Source organism: Sitophilus oryzae, unplaced genomic scaffold (assembly GCF_002938485.1).
Source record: "Sitophilus oryzae breed Bouriz unplaced genomic scaffold, Soryzae_2.0 scaffold_41_pilon_pilon, whole genome shotgun sequence".
NCBI classification, from domain to species: domain Eukaryota; kingdom Metazoa; phylum Arthropoda; class Insecta; order Coleoptera; family Curculionidae; genus Sitophilus; species Sitophilus oryzae.
Window position 1 is genome coordinate 884644 of NW_022146996.1, and position 19857 is coordinate 904500.

Consider the following 19857-nt stretch of genomic DNA (forward strand, 5'->3'; position numbering starts at 1 on the left):
TCACTAAAATTTAGCCGTTGCCATGGTGATTTGTCAAAAAACACGTTTTGATTGGTTAAACATTACAGGCGTGGAATTTTCATGGTAACTAAATTCTTGAAATGAAACTATAATAATAGAATTATTAATTTTTAAAAAGATCTACTTAAGAAACCGAAAGGTTTAGGTATAGGAACATGATATATTGTTGAAAAGTAATTCTATAAGTCTTTTGATTTTTTGAATAATATTCATAAGGTGGAATTTAAAATAACAAAGATTTGAATAATCTAGACAGATCGAATATATCGACTTTTGAACTTATAACCAAAATTTCAATTTTAAAAATGTGTAATTCATGATTTTACCAACGCTTATTCAGGATCAAGTTTTTATCAGTTTTACACCTTTTATTTTTTATCTAAAAAACTATTAGAGATAGGTATATGTTAGTATAATAGAAAAATTATGAGATATGAAAGTAGTTTCCGAAAAATGTAATAATATACTGGGTGTTCCCTCTTTAAAATAAGAAAGATGCTACCACTTTTCGAATGATGCGGCAACACTGTAATGCTGAAAATATTTTAGAAAGATGGAGCAGGTGCCTTTATGTAAAAATCCAAATTTTCCAAAAAATTCTCCAAATTCTTCCAAATCACCTTGTTCTTCATAAACGTCTAACGTGCCATTGCCGTGAATCACCCTATATAAACTAGAAATCTATAATTTCTCTTGCCCCATCTGACGATGCGGAAGAAACTAAATTTAGTTTTATAAAATTACTACTAATAGTATACTACTAATAGTATACGAGTATCTAGGGACTACTACCATAAATTACATTTTCACTGGCAATAGTTTTGAAGCAACGTTTTCTATTATTTTTTATTTAATAAATTATAGGGGAGAGAGATAAATATTATTTCTAAATTTTTTTAATAATTATCTATGCAAAATGAGATTTAAATAAAAAACGCTTAAAAAATGCTCGACCGAAAGACATAAATTGAAGCCTTGGTTTTGCGTAAGTCTTGCATTGGCCAGGCTTGATCTTAGGTCCTGCAGATTTAAAGCTAGTTTTGGTCTTGTACACGACCAAGCTGACAAGACTAGCCGGCCTATCACTAAAAACAAAACTGTATTCATAAATATTGTAATTTGCCGGATATTACCAATTTAATAGCGAAATTTTTGAAAGATAATCTAATTTTCTAATTAATCTCTAACACGAATTACTACATACAGGAAACTATTTTACTAAATTATATTATATTCTTTTCAGATACGTAATTCCCAGTCATCAGAATAATTGACATACATAATGACCAAAGCTGTCTCCCTAGTCGTCTTCCAATGTTTAATATTGTTTCTCTTGGTAAACATTGCAATATGTGTACCATTTGATTCGACATTAGAAAAAAAGTCTGCCATACCTGACAGAACGAATGATGATTATGAAGATTACCCATTCAGTGTTCGTTATGATGAATATCCGGTAAGTAGATATTATTTCCATTTTTAAATAAGTTATTTTATATATACGGTGTTGTTCAAAAGTGGCTCACTCCTGTTACTTTTTTATTTCTTCAGGTAGAAAAAGGAAATTTCGTATATCAGTATATGCATAAATCAGGTTTGATTGACATATTCAATTAGTTTCGGTCACTTTCTGCTTCACCGGAAATTACTACAACTTTTGATTTTTAAATACTCTCGATATTTCTTTGCTTCATTTGATAGAAAATTATATTCTGAATAGAATGGCATATCATATATCTACTTTTGACATTCATTCAAAAAATAGTATTTTAAATTTCAATCCAGAGTGTTATGGCTGTGTTAAAACCACTAATTTTAATCAAGGAGCCTTGGAAAAATAAATTTGTTAGTCTAATGTTTTTTGTGACGTTTCCTGGCTGGTTGATCGAGCGAGTCCCCCTCCACACTAACTTCGTATGTAAATAATAGTATTAGTCACTTCGACTCCGCGTCGACCGCCAAACGCCCCGTTCGTGGACCTACTATTATTTACGTAGGAAGTAGAGTCAAGGGAGGTTCGTTCCAAGTTCGAGACGCTTCCACTTCGAGTTTGAGCCGACCTGTGTGTGCACTAGAGTTTCCGGAACCGGAGTTGTTTTTCGGAACAGGGAATTTCGGTACCGCGCCTCTTAGGAACCGAGATTTTCCGATTTTTTTGGTACTGACTAATTTTTGTTCAATGGTGGTATAGTTCAGCAATCAGAAAGCAAGGGATGGTTTTTCAAAGTAAAATAGATAAAAAATAAGATTTTTAATGAAAATAATATCAAATTATTAAGTAATCGATCATGAAAAAATTATCATGAACCCAAGTAAAGAAAAAAGTGTAGGTAACTTAAATTTCACATCAAACGACATAGACCAGCTTAACTGAATTTGAGACAAAACCCCTCAAATATTGAATCAAAAATGCAAATATCTAATAAAACTAACATAATAAATAATAAATATTATAAGAACTTCAAAAGAGAAAAGAAGCAAGAACAATAAGAAATAGCATCATTACTTATTTAGAAGAGTTTGATTTCGACCGCTAGAAAGTATCAAAGAATTTTCTCACCTAACAAAAAATAATTTTTTAATTATTGTTACCGAGACCCAGGTCAATGATGGCCAAAAAGATCTGAACCCTAATTGGTAGTATTAATTAGAGTTTTCAGAACCGTACTATAAATATTTTAGTTCAACGATTGTGGAGTTCATCAATTAGCAAGCAAGTGATGGTTCTTAAAAGTAAAACCGATAAAAAATTGAGTTTTAAATGAAAATAATATCAAACTATTAAGTTATGAGAAAGTAAACATGAACACCAATAATGAACACAAGTGAAAAAAAAAGAAAACACTTAGGTAGCTTAAAAATTACATCAAATAACATCAACCAACCTCGAAACCAACTTAACTAAATTAGAAAAAAGAACTTAACACTTCCAATTAAAAATTCCTATAAAAACATAATACAAAAAATATAACTAATACACTCAGCAATATTATACTAAATAGTAAAATAACATATATAAACTTCAATAATTGCTAATAAACATTATAGAAATTTCAAAATAACTTCAGAAGTAAGAACAGTAAGAGATAGTAGTAACAAATCATTGCCTATTTAGAAGAGTTTGATTTCGACCGCTAGAAAGTATCAAAAGTCTTTCACACGTAACAAAAAATATGTTTTTAATTATTATTACGGAGTCCCGAAAGAACCGGAAATTAATAATTTCGATTCCCGGTTGCATTTTTCCGTTTCCTATACGGCTAACGCAACCGATTGCGTTAATCGCATAGGAAACGGCTCGAGACCTGCAGTTCCGTTTACTAAGTGGTTAACGCAACCAATGCAAATGATATTATTATAATGAGTCATACTATTATTATTATGACAGGTAAACCTGCATAGGTGTTAAATTTAATAAATTTAAATTAATAATGAGGTATTTTTATTCTGGATTCAACAAAAAGCCACATAATTGAGAGATAAATCTAATAGGAAACTTTTAACGTTTTATTTGCTAATATTGACAAGGTAGTTTGGCAACACAGCTTTGAGACTGTGGATGTAGTTGATATGTCAATCTGTTTTTTTTAATAAATATTGCTGAGTCGGCGGTTGGTTCCTTGTGAAACATCGTTGAAATATTAGAATTTTAATAAAACACGGTTTTAGATGTATCAAAAAAAATAAAGGAGTAACTTAGGAATTTTAAGGAGTTTTTTAAAAACTAACCGTCTGACTACATTTTAATGATATCTAATATATTTGCTATGGTGGTGGATTTAAGGAGTTTACAATAGGTGTAATAAAAAATGTGTTTAGAAATCCTTGTTGGTCGTTTACATTATTGTCGTTATTAGCTGATTTAAATATTTCTAACTATTCTAGGTAATTTAAGCATCTGCCTTTTGTTTCTCTATCTAATAACTTAATTGAGTTTTCATTAACTGTGTGACTATTTAATATACAATGAGTTGCTAGACCGGAACTTTGCTGGAAATTATTAATAGATTTTATATGTTCTTTAATCCTTATATCTAACTTTCTACCTGTTTGACCTATACGTACATGGCATTACAATTACCGCAATCCACCCTATATAAATCAATGAATGGAATTATTATGATTTTCATTGTTGGAATAATATTTTTGTAACTTTATTTATTTGATTAACTGTCAAATTAAATTGTTTAAATCTTAATTCTTAGAGTTTTATAGTGTAGTGGTTACAAGTAATATTGAGTATCCCATTTTCTGTGTTCTAAGTGACTACAAATAGAGCATACCTAGAAAGTTCATTGCAAGCGTTTCTTTGCATGGGTTGCGATGACCACTTAGTAAACGGAGTTGCAGGTATCGAGTCCGTTTTCGGTTGCGCTAGCCGTATAGGAAACGGAAAAATGCTTCCCGGTCCTCGATTCTCGGATATCTCAAAAGAATCGGGATCTCCCGGTTCTGAACCCTAGTGTGCACGGTTTTAAGGATTTTACTGTCTTTTTCGTTAAATCGCATTAAGGTCAGTGTTAATTTAAGTTCTGATATTAGTTCCTTCTAGATTTACTAGTTCTAAACAAAACCGATTGTAGAATAGTTAATAAATAATATAAAATGATCAGTAAAGACATAAAAATTCAAAAAGTTTCAAATCACATTCAAATGTTTCAGTTGAAATGTTAGTTAGAACTAGGGTTGCCACCTTTTTGCAAAGTAAAAAAAGGACATTGGACTATGAAAAAGGACCGGGGGGGGGGGGTGTAACCTGTTGATTGGGAACCGCTGATTATAAAATTATAAATACTACTACTTTAAAATTTTGAAAAGCTCTTTTTAAAATCAAACTAGTTAAAAATATAGCCTAAACCTGTTCAGTGTTAATATTCAGTGTCTAGACTATCATTTCATATTAAATGGCGAGTTCTATTGTTTAGAAGGACAATAGTATACTGTTTCATAAGGATTAAAAATGATACATTTTGTGGCGAGGCTATACGTTTAACATTACAGGCGAAGCACAAAAGGTTACACTTACTCCGAATAAAACATGCTATTTTTTTCAAACGTTCATAAATAATTTTTTAAACAATTTCCAACGTTGCAAATAATATAAAAAATTTAAAAGTAATACGCTGGAAGTAATTATACAGGGTGGCGCATCTCATTCGCCTCGGTTGATTATACGAAAACGGAAAGATGTAGAAACAAAATATTTTATGGGTATATGTAGAGAGGTAATGTACATAGTTTAAAATTATTTTGAAATGTACAGGATGTGTCAGAACTAAGATCAAAACCAAAGTTATATTTTTTTTATGGAACACCCGGTATTTTATTTCATTTTTGGATTCTTGGACATAAAATAAGGTATTTGTTATAAGGGTTTAATATATTTAAAAGCTTTAGTTTTTGAGATATTTAAAGATATTTAAATATGCATGCTATAATAAAAAGTTTGTCAACACCCTGTACATTACTTTTCAGAGTTAATTCTTGTGGTAACTTTGAAGCCAGTGAAATAAACTTTACTAAAAAAAAAATTATTGCTTCCTTAAATGTATACAGGGGTATCAAAAATTGCTGTTCTATTTTAAATATTTATTTTACATAAAAACGTTATTTTAAATACAACACTATGTATTTTTTTGAATAAGTCGAAGCAGATTTAAATGCTCTTTCGAACTATATTAGGGTTTCCTATACCTATCTGGCTCAGATTTTAAATAGAAAGCGATTTTTCAATAAAATTATAATCAAGATGGCTGGTGTTGCCATGGCAATTTTCTAGTGACACTTAGTAGCGATTTTCAAAATCGACATTAGTTTGTGGACTTTATTTAAATTTATAACAGCTTATTTTTATTTAATTTACCTACAATAAAGTTAATAAGTAATTATTCATTATTTTATAAAGAAAAATGAAGCAGTATTTGCTGGCGGAAGGAATGGATATGTTACTAGTGATTTTATTTTGTGAGGACAATTGCTTGTTGGCCTGAAGGGTTTATGCTCAAAGATATCCAAATTTGAATTTTCTTGACAAGTGCTAATTTGAAAAACTACTTTTCCTATTTCGCAGACCTTTTGGAAGTGAAGAAAATAAATTTGCCTTAATTGGCTCTTTTGTGGAAAATCCAATATATCTACAAGTCATCGTAATATAAATCAAAGAGCTACTTCTTTATTTTTTTTGATAAAATAATAAATACTTACTTATTAAACTATTGTAGGTAAATTAAATAAAAGTAAACCGTTAAATAAAGTCCATAATCTAATGTCGATTTTGAAAATAGCTACTAACTGTCACTAGCAAATTGCCATGGCGACACCAGCCATCTTGATAAACATTTTATTGAAAAATCGCTTTTTATTTCAAATCTGAGCCAGATAGGTATAGGAAACTCTATGATAAACTCTTCGACTTATATCATAAAAAATAGAGTTGTATTTAAAATAACGAAGTTTTTATGTAAAATAAATATTTAAAATAGACCAGCAATTTTTGATACCCCTGTGTACATTTAAGAAAGCAATAAATTTTTTTAGTAAAGTTTATTTCACTGGCTTCAAAGTCAGTACAAGTACAAGATTATAGCATGCATATTTAAATATCTTTAAATATCTGAAAAACCAAAGCATTTAAACATATTAAAGCCTTATAATAAATGCCTTATTTTATGCCCAAGAATCCAAAAATCAAATAAAGTACAGGGTGTTCCATAAGAAAAAATATAACTTTGGTATGGATCTTAGTTCTGACACACCCTGTACATTTCAAAATAATTTTAAATTATGCACATTGCCTTTCTACATATACCCACATATTATTTTGTTTCTACATCTTCCCGTTTTCGTATAATCAACCGAGGCGAATGAGGTGCGCCACCCTGTATATCGAGAAATTATGGTTACACTCGTTGAATTTGAGACTTTATGCCAGTTTAATAATATATTTTCGTACTTTTGTGCTCAGGCGTAAAATTGCTTTACTTTCATGCCTAGGCATAATCGACTTTTCTATATTGTAAACAAGTCGCAAAAATTAGTACTTTTTTAACGTTGGAAAAAAAAAACATTTATTTATAAGTTTTAGAACATATCTAATTACATTTGGATGGAAAGGAATATTGCTGGTTGCTGTAGATAATTTTCTCAGGGAAAATATGTAATAAAAAGGACTTTTTAGGTAAAAAAAGTCAAAAGTGACAATTTGTCCCAAAAAAGGACAGGTGGCAACCCTAGTTAGAACTGCCAATGACCTATAATGTCGATTCGGTCTCATGCATGAATACATTGATACGTCCTTTCTTAATCTTTCTATTCACAGATTTTTACTTTATTGTTTAAATAACTTTAATGGAAGAGATCGACTTTTACGAATTATCATCAATCTGTATTTCTATGTCCACCTTGATTCAGATAATTTTTTCAACCATACGGTATTTGTACGTATGAAATATAAGCATATAAAACATATAATATACGTAAGTATGTTATTTACGTAGAAAAAAAAACTATTCTTGCAGCTTTTAAAAACATCAGCATAAACTTCGGGAGAAATGACCATTATGGCGGTTAAATTAACTGGCTTGAATGATCACTATGGCGACATGAACCCCACGTTGGGCTGTAATGGGATGTTAGATATAGGGTGGCGTCTCGCATACGATACGGACTCTAAATGAAAACGATAGTATATCAATACCTTAACTTGAAAACCTTAATTAATAGGTTTTGAAAGTGACTGCTGGTTTTTAAACAGTATTAACTTTGTTAGTAAGGCTTTATATTGGTCGTTACAATCTGATATACGTTAATTTCTGTGATTAATTCGAATACAACTTCCAAAATGAGTTTTATTGTCACTAGGTTTAAAATGTTTGCCAGAAATTCTAGTGGAAGATGTAGAAACGACATTTTCTCTTCTAGTGGTAATGATCCATTTTTTTCCCTAGTTTCTGCCCCACAAATCTGAAAATTAATCATTAAGATTTATTTTCCAGACTAACAATTCCAACAAGGAATATTATTATAATACTAGCGTGTACCAGCGACTTCGTTCGCGTCGAATTAATCATTTGTAATGGTGATGATAAAGCAAAGCAAGAATTTCCATTAACATACAAACTGGATAAATTTTTCTCACATTTATGTCAGCATGAGAAAAAACAATATGGCGATATTATTATATAACTTGGTAATATTTGAGGGGTAGTTTCATCTCGTTGGCATTTGACTTTCGAAAAATCCGTTTGCCAAAAATAAGCTTTTTACATCAAGCAGTTTAAGCAGAATCGTGGTTAAGAAATTACCCAACTTTTTGGAAAACCCTGTATGATTTTTTAAAAAAATTCAAAATATGTAAAAAAAACCAAATAAATTATGCTTGTCCAAGCGTTTTCCCGAAAGACTAACCGTCCGTATTTTAAATAACAAATATTGTAATAATATACATAATATAATAATTGTATTTGAGGGGCGTTTTTACCCTCTTAGAATTTGAGATTCGAGAAACCCCTCGTTATCGAACCTCTACACCCCACAGTCAATCCGTTTGCCAAAAATCAGCTTTAAACGTCAAGCAGTTTCAGCAGAATCGTGATTACTCAATGGTCATATTTTATGAAACACCCTGTATAAATTTATAAAAAATCTTAAAATATGTAAAGCAACAAAATAAAATATACGTGTTTAAGAGTTTTTTCGAAAAACTCTCTTGTTTTTAAATAAAAAATATTTTAATATTTGAGGGATAGTTTTACCCCCTTAGAATTCGAGTTTCGAAAAATCCGTTCTTATCGAAGCTCTACATCCTAAAGTCAATCTGTTTTCCAAGAATCAGCTCTTTACGTCAAGCGCTTTAAGCAGGATTGTGATTAATCAATGACCAGATTTTTCGAAAAATCAGTATATCAGTCACTTAAGGATTTTATATATTAGTATAGATTGCACCTAAGGAACGTATATGTAAGTGAACTAAAAGGAAACTGAAAGGATTTTATATATTAGTATTATTAATATTAATATTATATAATATTAATATTATATTTATATAATATTATATATAGACTCAGGTATAGCTACAAAAATTAAAAGCTGAAATACGTAAATTAGAAGATTACTTACTTATGAAAACGAGTCCCTCTTGCCGAAACTCTTGCGTCTCTTGCCGTTCAAGCTCATTTATAAGCTCAACATGACGATTCCATCGTGATTAATCTTTAAGATCAGACTTTTTTTAAACCACAAAAATACCCCGCCAAACACAGGTTAATTCAGTTGAGAAATCAAAACTTTTGCTTAAAACGCACGCAAACATATATGGTTAAAGTAATAATAAACACAAGGGTTTTGCCTGCCGTCAGCTGATTTTTGACGCTATCTTGTTCTCCATTATGTCACATCATTGTCGCTAGAGAGAAAATGGTTATTATAAAGTGTATGATTGAAACTATGGAGGGTAGCGGTAAGGAGTAATCCATCAAAAACATAGAATGTAAAAAAAGTCTCGCAACGCAATTCTTCCACTATAAAAAGTTGTAAATCAAGTCAGATTTTTTATTTAGTTTCTATGGAAGCACTTAATTAACAATTTTGTCATAAATTGTTAGTATCATCACAAATTACCTATAACAGATGCGAAAGAAAGCGACTGTATCGGAAACCGCTCGGCAAACCCGACACGCCTATTGAGTGGTGTAAATACACCAGTCGTTTAGTCCGGAAACCTATGCTGTGTCGGATTCGCTTGCTGGAATGACATAGTGCGTGGTTATATGTTTCTTTTTAAAAACGCGTGTAGGATTTTTGTTGAACTTTTTGAACTGTTATTTCTAAGTTTGGTAATTTGTATATCTTATTTAAAATGGGATGCAAATGTGTTTATTTATAAGGAAAAAAAAGATATTTATAGTATAAAAAATTAATTTATTTAACAAAATTTAATTAAAAATGCGACAAAATAGTTACCTTTCTATTGGTTCTATCGGACATTTTTCGACTATATAAATCTTTATTTGTAAACTTTAATACATCAAATATTTTCAATCTAATAAATCATTTAATGATGTAAATAAGAGGAAATTTCTCACATGGGTGGTCAAATTTTATAGTTTTCTTAATATCAAACAGCCTCTGAGAAATGTTTTCAACTCAAAATGCCTTTAATTATGTTTGACTACATCATTAAAAAGGGTCTTCAAATACATCAATGTGATATTTGTCTAAAATTTGCAAAAGAATCCGAATCTCTGGATAACTCGAAATTATTTACCCATTTAAAAGCCTTTGATCATGAAAGTGGAAAAATTTGTTCATTTTTTTTTGACGGGCTGGAAAAATTATTTATATTAAATTTTGATGAGTTTTGCACTGAATAAAACATTCAGAGGCTGTTTGATATAATGAAAACTATAGAATTTGACCACCCATGTGAGAAATTTCCTCTTATTTACATCATTAAATTATTTATTAGATTGAAAATATTTTATGCATTAAAGTTAGTACAAAAAATAAAGATTTATACAGTCGAAAAAAGTCCGATAGAACCAATAGAAATGTAACTATTTTGTCACGTCTTTAATTAAATTTTGTTAAATAAATTATTTTTTAAACTATAAATATCTTTTTTTTTCCTAATCTCCTACGAGCTGATATAATATGACGAGCAATCTATTAAATTACTGTGAGATTATACAGAAAAGTCCACAGACTTCGAGACATAGGAAAATCAAGTCCAGTTAGCGTGTGTCCAAATTTTGACAAGTTTTCAAAAATTACAGTTTTGTTTAGACTGACATTTAATTTCGCCTGACTTCTCGGTGAATGATTTTATGGGAGTACATACAATCTAAAATTTACGGCCATGAAGAAATTAAAAACTTGGAGCAGTTAAGACAGAAAATATTTAATGCCTTTGACACTGTCACCCCTGATATGTTATCCAATGTGTGGAGGGGATTTTATGATCATTTGGGTTATTGTTTAATGCAAGAGGGAGGCACTTTTGAACAATTTTTGTAATTTTTTAAATTTCATTATCCTGTTTTTTTACCGTTTACCCATTACCTACCTTGACGGACATGGGAAAACGGAGGTCCTTTTCAGGACCGCAAATATTCTGATTGAGAAAATTGGTAACTTTTTTTTGGATTAAAAAACAAAAGTTGTTAATATAATATCAATTTAAAAGGGTTTTAGTAGTTTTAATACACACTATGATATAAAATTTATTATTATTATAATGTACATTATTAATACTATTGTTCATTCGAAATGGCATTAAGGCCCAATTGCAACAATGATTTAAATTTTTCTTAAAGATAAGTAGAGCTTAGAATGAGCTGTATTTATTTTACTTTAATATTCACCTTAAATGAGGGAATTTGACTGATACAATTTTGAATTTGAATTGTTTTTTAATGATACTAACAATTTTAGTTCAATTTTTAATAAAATTTATTTAATATTAATAGAAATCCAAGAGATTTGAAACCTCTTTTAGCGATTTATAACATTCTCAAATGAATTACAGGTGCCCTTATTTTCTATGAAAATCACACAGCTTTTTTCATAGTCGCTGCAGTTGCTATAGCTATAAAAAACTAATTTTTTAAGGTGTGAAAACTGCGACACACGCTAAATGAACTTGATTTTTCGTATGTCTCGAAGTCTGTGGACCTTTTTGTATGCCTCGATAACATATTGTTGCAGATTATTTTCACCCAAACAAATAATAACCCAAACTATACATTGATGCGGATTGTCTATGAACTCTTTCTGAAGGTCACAGAAACCTGAACGCGTAATTCGGTGTTCTTTCGCATCTGTTGTAGTTAATTTGTGGTATCATGTATTATTTATTAGAAATTATTCTAATTCTAATAAATAACACAACACTGGAAAATAGTAGAAGAATATATACCGGGTGCGTCTCAAAAGTGGCTCACCCCTATAATTTTTTTATTGTTTGAGATAAAAGAACGAGATTTGGTATGTTAGTATATGGACATAAATTAGAATTGATTGACGTATTCAATTGTTTTCAGTCACTTCCTGTTTTACCGGAAATTACTACAACTTTCGATTTTGAAATGGCACCCTTGGTATTTTTTTACTTTATAGAAAATGACACTCTGAATCGAATGACATGTCATATGTCAACTTTTGACATATTCGCTCGGAAACAAATTGTTTTTTAAATTTCAATCTAGAGTTTCAACCATGGTTGTATTAAAAACACTAATTTTTAATCAAGGAGCCTTGAAAAAATAGATTTGATCGTTTAATGTTTTTAGTGTCCTGTCCTGGTCGGTTAAAAGATGCCCCAATCGTATTTCTAATCATATCTCATTTTTTTCAAATGGAACGAGGGTGGCTCATTTGCATATTTGGAAAAAGCATTTTTTTTAAGAATAATTTGATACCACACACTTGGTATTTCGAGTCGAATTGTCGTTATGAACCGCATGTTACAATTTCATATAAACCATATACGAAAATGTCAAAAGTTGACATATGATATGTAATTCTATTCAGAGTGTCATTTCCTATCGAATAAAGTAAAAAAATATCAAGGGTGCCATTTAAAAATCAAATGTTATTTCCGGTGAAACCGGAAGTGACCGAAAACAATTGAATATGTCAATCAGTCCTAATTTATGTCATATACTGACATGTCAAATCGCGTTATTTTATCTGAAAAAATAAAAAAGTTATAGGGGTGAGCCACTTTTGAGACGCACCCGGTATATTTGGATAACAAATATTTTCACAATTATTAAGTTAGTGACAGAGTTGGATTTAATTTGTTTACTACGCAGCCTTTTTTTAGAAAGAATAATGTTTGAAAATATACTAAAAATGATAAGTGATATAGGTAACTAGTGGTTATTTTTTTATTATCTTGAAGGAAATCATTCAAGATGGGAATAACATATTTTGCCGATTTTCACAAGCCGAAGTAGCCAAAGTCATCAATGTGTGGCTATGAGAAATATATATTTCTAAAAAATCTGCTATGAGCTTCGGTAGTGTCCAAATCGTCAGTCTTTTGAATAGCCGATTCTTTAGGGTTCACTTAACGTCCCTTTTGAATATTTGACTCGTATAAACGTTGCCCCAAAGACGATTAGTTTCCATTACAGATCATTTAAATTACATTGGAATTTGCCACTTTTTGCAAATATTTTTTTTTCTCTTGATCTTGTTCTCTCGCAGCCTTGATAATCACATATTCTTGTACAGAATCGAACTCTCTACAAAAAAGGTCTCTTACAATTTTTCGATAAACCTACTCCTTCAAAAGTCATTCACGATTAAAATTAACCACTCGGTAAATTCCTAAATTTTTAACTTTTTCGGCAAGATTATGATTATTTTTGAAAAATTTAATCCATTATTTGAAAAAAAAACAATTTTCAAGATACCATGATAAACAATTTTCAATCATGGAACACAATTGAATGCATGACAGGTAGTTAATTCTAATACTTATTATTTTTGAGCTTGTATTCTTTTGTAGTACTTAATTAACGAATTTTAAGTAAGTTCGGTAAATTTCTGTTATTTTCTTAACATTTTTTTCTATTGAGTTGATGATTTGAATTTATTTTTACGAACATTCTTGCCAACATAAAAAAAATATCAAAATTCAACTAAATAATAAATTATAGAAGCATTTTTTTGTTCGTTAGGCAAATTTAAAAAAATCAGTAAACCAACTGCTGACAAGTAGTTTCCGTTGGATTAACGCAGCAGCGTTTACAAAAAATAACTATTTTATTTTGTAGATTTTCTTGCAGTGGCGAAATACCCATATAGGATTTTTTTTGGATAGATGAATCCGCCAAATAGGTATAGACATTTTATACAACTAAAGAATGTTTATTACAATAAATCAGCTATACTTAAATGGTTTAAACTTCATTAGACTTGAAGATTTCTTAATTCCTAACCTTAATACCGTATGATCGAGAAAAAACGGCGTCAACGATGGCTATGAAATGAAGGTCGCTGTCATTTTAAATGTAAATTTATATGGGAAATGTCATTGATCGTCATTTCCCAGCCAACTGGACGCCGTTTTTTTTCGATCATACGGTACCATCAGAATTGTATATTTTTACAGTAATTTTTAAAAAATTAAATTTGATTGAATTTTTAAAAAATAATCATACTTTTGTCAAAAAAGTTGCAAAATTTAGGAATTTACTGAATGGTGGGTGGGCTATGTGAGCGACGGTGCACACGGTCCCACAATACGACTCGACGGTATGACGTTTCGTTTACATCTTCATCAAGGTGGGACTAAGGATTAGTGTTGGGAAAATTCGAATTAAATAATACGACTAATTCGATAGTAAATTAAAACTAACTAATTCGAATTATCTTTTTCGATATAATCCAGATAAAAATTAGTAGTATTTTATATTATATCTGTGGTAACCGAATTACAAATGAACATAAAACATAACCTCGTATGGACGAATACGAATATTAGTAATTAGTATAGTACTATTAGTAGTATTCTTTCGTTCTGAACGAACTGAAAATTTTCATTTAAACTGATTTATAAAGGAAATCGACAAAGAAAGGAACGATCCGATATAGAAAAATCCAGAAATCATTGTTATTTCCTATACCACGTAGGAATAAATCAGTTTAAGTGAAAATTTTCATTTCGTTCAGAACGAAAGAATACTACTATTATTTGGTTCATTTCCATCTCACCCAAATTTCATCGAACACCTGCCGAACACTAAAATTAATTTTCTTCATTTATCTAAATAATTATTGATTGCAACTGATAAAATAAAAAGAAATACGAACCGCACGTAAACAAGGACATGCTTATATCGTTTTAGAAGAAGCTTTTATTTTAGATATGAGCTTTTCAATAGGAATTGAAACAATCATAAATTCGGCACTTTGAAATTTAAAACTTTAAATTATGGTTTAATTTATTAAACGGCTTCGGCACAGTTAATAAAATACATTGAATAAAAAATATTTTTTTTAATTTTTTATTCAGTGATAGAATATAAGTATGGCAATGGTTCAGATTTGTTTAAAATAGCCCCTAGACGAGCACTAGCTGGGACGAATTTATTTTTAGGTTAAATTTATAATACTACTAAATAATTCGAATTATTAATTCGATTGTGAAATATGAATTATTACTAATTATTCGATGGTGAAAATAATTCGATTATTCCCATCACTACTAAGGATTTGATGTTGAAGAAAAATGTAGGACGATTTTGGCATAATTGGGGACGGGCTACAGAATAACGCTACTACAGGGTAACTCTAAATGGACGAAATCATCAGGATTTTCCTTAATTACGGGTCGATTGGAACCAAACTCTGTACGTGGATAGAGGTACCCGAATTGAGTTCTCAGACGGACAAAAAAGCAGATGGTCATTTTAATACAAAGTTTGTAAAAGTGAGTCAAATTATTTATTAATTTTTAATTTATTACTTTTTCAACATTTCAAACTACACTTTTTCAAACATGTCCTTCAAATTCTTCAATTTAATAGCTGTCAGTAAGAAGTTTCACTTCAAATATGTGCACATAGTGCATACACAATATCTGAAGTAAATCTTCTTGGGAGTAAAAATTGAAGGCCGTGACATACGAACTCACCAGCTCTATGTGAGCCAGGGGGATAAAACTAGGAATGTAGACGCGGATTGAAGAGCTTCATTTTTTCATGATATTTTGACGACGTTTCGTCTACTATGAAACCCCATCATCAATAGCGAAAAAATTGTCCGATTTAATGGGATTTTGGAGCGTCGTAACTGGGCCCTATGTGAGCTAGGGGCCTCGAAGACCCCATCTTTCGTGCGCTATGAAACTCCATCATCAATTTATCAAATCAAAAAATCGTCCAATTTAAATGAAATTTGGTATGTCGAATTTTTCTTCATTATGGGTCAATTGGAACCAAACTCGGCACGTGGATAGAGGTACCCGAATTGAATACTCAGACGGACAGAGGGACAGACGGGCAGACGGATAGATAGGCAGACGGAAGTAAGAAGAAGTTTCACTTCAGATATGCGCACATATAATTTTTTTACTAAGATATTTAGCTTTTAGTTTTTTTGTTTTGTGTGTCAAAATACGCAGCCATTTCTCTAGAAAAAAATAATGTCCGAAAAAATACTAAAAAGGATCTCTTTTTTCTACCGCTTCATGTATAATTTTTCCTAAGTGATTGATGATATGTAAAGGTGATATTGCATAATATGACAAATCCCTGAAACCTGTCCGATTTGCCTCCCAACGCCAACGACCATCGTAGTTATAATAGGGTTTATTTGAATAGCGTTATAAATTGCAGCTATGTCGTGATTAATGTTAGAAAGAAAGGTCAAAAATATGTGGAAACTCACGCTTCAATAGGGAGATTATAGTATTTAGTGGTGTCTCAAAATAATATAAAATGAAAACAATTATTTTTTACTTTAAAAGCATTGATATAATTTTTGCCTGCTACAGTAAAACTATAGAAAAAAATGCAAAGAATTTTTTGTAATAAAAATGGATTTCAATATTTCTTCAAATTAATTTTTATCGGTTGCCAGTGGGGATTATTTACCTTGATTTTTGGTTTTAAACAAGAAGGATGATAAATAAATATGTGCGCAAAATTTGGGGAAAATTCCTTATCTAAACATTAAATTGAGGTTTTCATACAAAACTGTTTGTTTTCATCAAAATTTATAGAATAATCTCGTTTCGTGTTTTCCTACATATTTATTTGATTATACAGGGCGAATATTACAGCTTATTTTTTTTTCAAAAACACGTCATAAACTGCGTCGGTTGAATGATTGATACCAATCGACTTGATATTGTTGTAATTGTTCTCTATATTTTTGTTTTTTGAATTTAGAATCAAGTATTTTCCTTGTATTTTAGTTTCGTCCTGGATTTGAAAATGCTGAATGGCGGAGTTTAACTAACCTAATTTATTTATTTTTTTCTTTTAAAATTGTGTGTGCAAAAAATATTTTACTAACAGCTATTAAATTGAAGGGTTTGAAGGATATATTTGAATGGTTTGAAAAAATGTGGTTTGAAATGTTGAGAAAGTGATAAATTAAAAATTAATAAATAATTTGATTGATTAAAATGACCCTCTGTTCGTCTTCATTCGGGTACCCCTATTCACGTGCCGAGTTTGGTTCCAATAGACCCATAATTAAGAGAGAGAAAAATCTTGATGATTTCATCCATTTAGAGGCATCGGTTTGAAGTGTCGAGAGCGTCGTCCTGTAATCCGTCCCCAATTATGTCAAAATCGACCCACATTTTTCTTCAATATCAAATCCTTAGTCCCACCCTGATGAAGATATAAACGAAACTTCGTGATGAAGATATAAACGAAACCTACTCACCAAATTTGGTTGCGATCGTTCTTACGTCAAAACTAACTGTCACAGTGATACGTGTCGTACACGGTCAAGTTGGCATTGGTTAAATCTATCGACATACCAAATTTCATTCAAATCAGACGTTTTTTTTTGCCATTGATGATGGGCATTTTCATAGTGCAAGAAATGTCGTGAAAATACCTGGATAAGGTGGGGCTCGAGCCTGATCGAAACAGTGCAAGACTTAATCAAGACCAAGACCAAACATGCTATATTTTTGCGGTCTTGCGGTGGCATATTTTTTAATTTTTTTGTTTACATCTCATTTTTCATAGATAATGATATAAAAAATAACGAATTTTTTATTTACTTACTTCTCTTTCCTATAAAGGTTTAAATAAAAGATATTAAAAAAAAAATATTTCTCCGAAACTATTATTGTTATTTATGGTAGCCGTCATTATAAGCCATATTCGTATAAAAGCTGCAGGATATTATTGTATTAGTTAGTTCGCATACATAGTTAGTTCGCATACACGGTCAAGTTGGTCAGTGACAGACAGGTTGATACTAGGGTGTAGAATCAACCTGTATGCCAAAAAAAAGTAGTTCTAGAAATTCCACTTCCAAGAGGGTGAAACCATCCCTCAAATATTACAATATTTTTTATTTAAAAAACGGTCCAGTTTCCGAAAAAACGCTTAAACACGTATATTTTATTTTGTTTTTTTGCTTATTTTAAGATTTTTAAAAATGTATACAGGGTGTTTCGAAAAATCTGGTCATTGATTAATCACGATCCTGCTTAAAGCGCTTGACGTAAAAAGCTGATTTTTGGAAAACAGATTGACTTTAGGGTGTAGAGGTTCGATAAGAATGAATTTTTCGAAACTCGAATTCTAAGGAGGTTCAAACCCCTCAAATATTAGAATATTTTTTATTTAAAAACCGGTGAGTTTTTCGGAACAACTCTTAAACACGTATATTTTATTTTGTTGTTTTACATATTTTAAGATTTTTTATAAATTTATACAGGGTGTTTCATAAAATATGACCATTGAGTAATCACGATTCTGCTTAAACTGCTTGACGTTTAAAGCTGATTTTTGGCAAACGGATGGACTGTGGGATGTAGAGGTTCGATAAGGAGGGGTTTCTCGAATCTCAAATTCCAAGAGGGTGAAAACGCCCCTCAAATATTACAATATTTGTTATTTAAAAAATGGTTAGTCTTTCGGGAAAACGCTTGGACAAGCATAATTAATTTGGTTTTGTTACATATTTTGAAATTTTTAAAAAAATCATACAGGGTGTTCCAAAAAGTTACGTAATTTCTTATCCACGATTCTGCTTAAACTGCTTGACGTAAAAAGCTTATTTTTGGCAAACGGATTTTTCGAAAGTCAAATTCCAACGGGTATGAAACTACCCCTCAAATATTACCAAGTTATATAATAATATCGCCATATTGTTTTTCCTCATGCTGACATAAATGTGAGAAAATTTTATCCAGTTTGTATGTTAATGGAAATTCTTGCATTGCTTTATCATCACCATTACAAATGATTAATTCGACGCGAACGAAGTCGTTGGTACACGCTAGTTATTATATATAATATTACTACTGACGTCTTATCCATTTCAAATACTTACGTAATTTTAATAAAATAGCATACCTAATAATTCCAAGTTAGGATGGAAATATCTTGCTGTAGCAAGACCCGCAATATGCATCATACTGCAACAAAACCTTCATCCGATTTTTTTATGATTATTCTCTTTAAAAATTAAATAATAATTTTTATTTTTAGAAAAACAGATACAAAACAATGATTCCACTCGATGGACACGTTTTTTCTAAAATAACGCTTAAAAAAAAGTTTTTGCAAGACAGGTCAGGTCTGCAGCCTCAAATATTTAGAAAGTGCCTCTAGTAAAACTCAATTAAAAAAGTGCAAGACTTGCAAGCTTAGAATCTTACAGCAAGACCAAGACCAAGACTACTATTAGACTCCAAGACCAAGGACAAGCGAGTCTTGATCTTGGCCCATGTTAAACTTATTGTGTTCTGCGATTTTCGACTTAAAGCGTTGCGGTTTGCTTTGGTTTGGTCCAATGTTACTATGGTCCAATTTTATACCTTCCAGTAAAACTGAAAGAATAACTCTCAAGATTAATCTTCAGTTTGGACTGGAAATTTTTTCATTAAATATATGTGCTGTTATTCTTTACAGTTAACTGATGATAACTTCAAGAGAGTCTATGAGATAATGTTAGATGAGATAAGAATACTTACGAGTACTTACTTTACTACAAGAATACCTACACGGTAAATATTTTACTCCTTAATCTGTTGTTTTTCTTTCTCTAAGTGTGTGGAATTTTAGTTTAGAAGAATATTGAAAATTATAAAAATATACCTGAACTGGTAAAAACATTGTAGAATTTTGTAAA

General features: G+C 30.6%; 1 protein-coding gene across 1 annotated transcript in view; it reads left to right on the forward strand.

Moving 5' to 3' along the window:
* Positions 1 to 1303: 1303 nt before the first annotated feature.
* Positions 1304 to 19857, forward strand: part of LOC115885699 — a 66612-nt gene continuing 48058 nt past the window's right edge. Inside the window, exon 1 of the mRNA XM_030904683.1 lies at positions 1304 to 1477. Within this exon, the coding sequence (XP_030760543.1) occupies positions 1304 to 1477 (174 nt within the window). The remainder of the gene's footprint in view (positions 1478 to 19857) is intronic.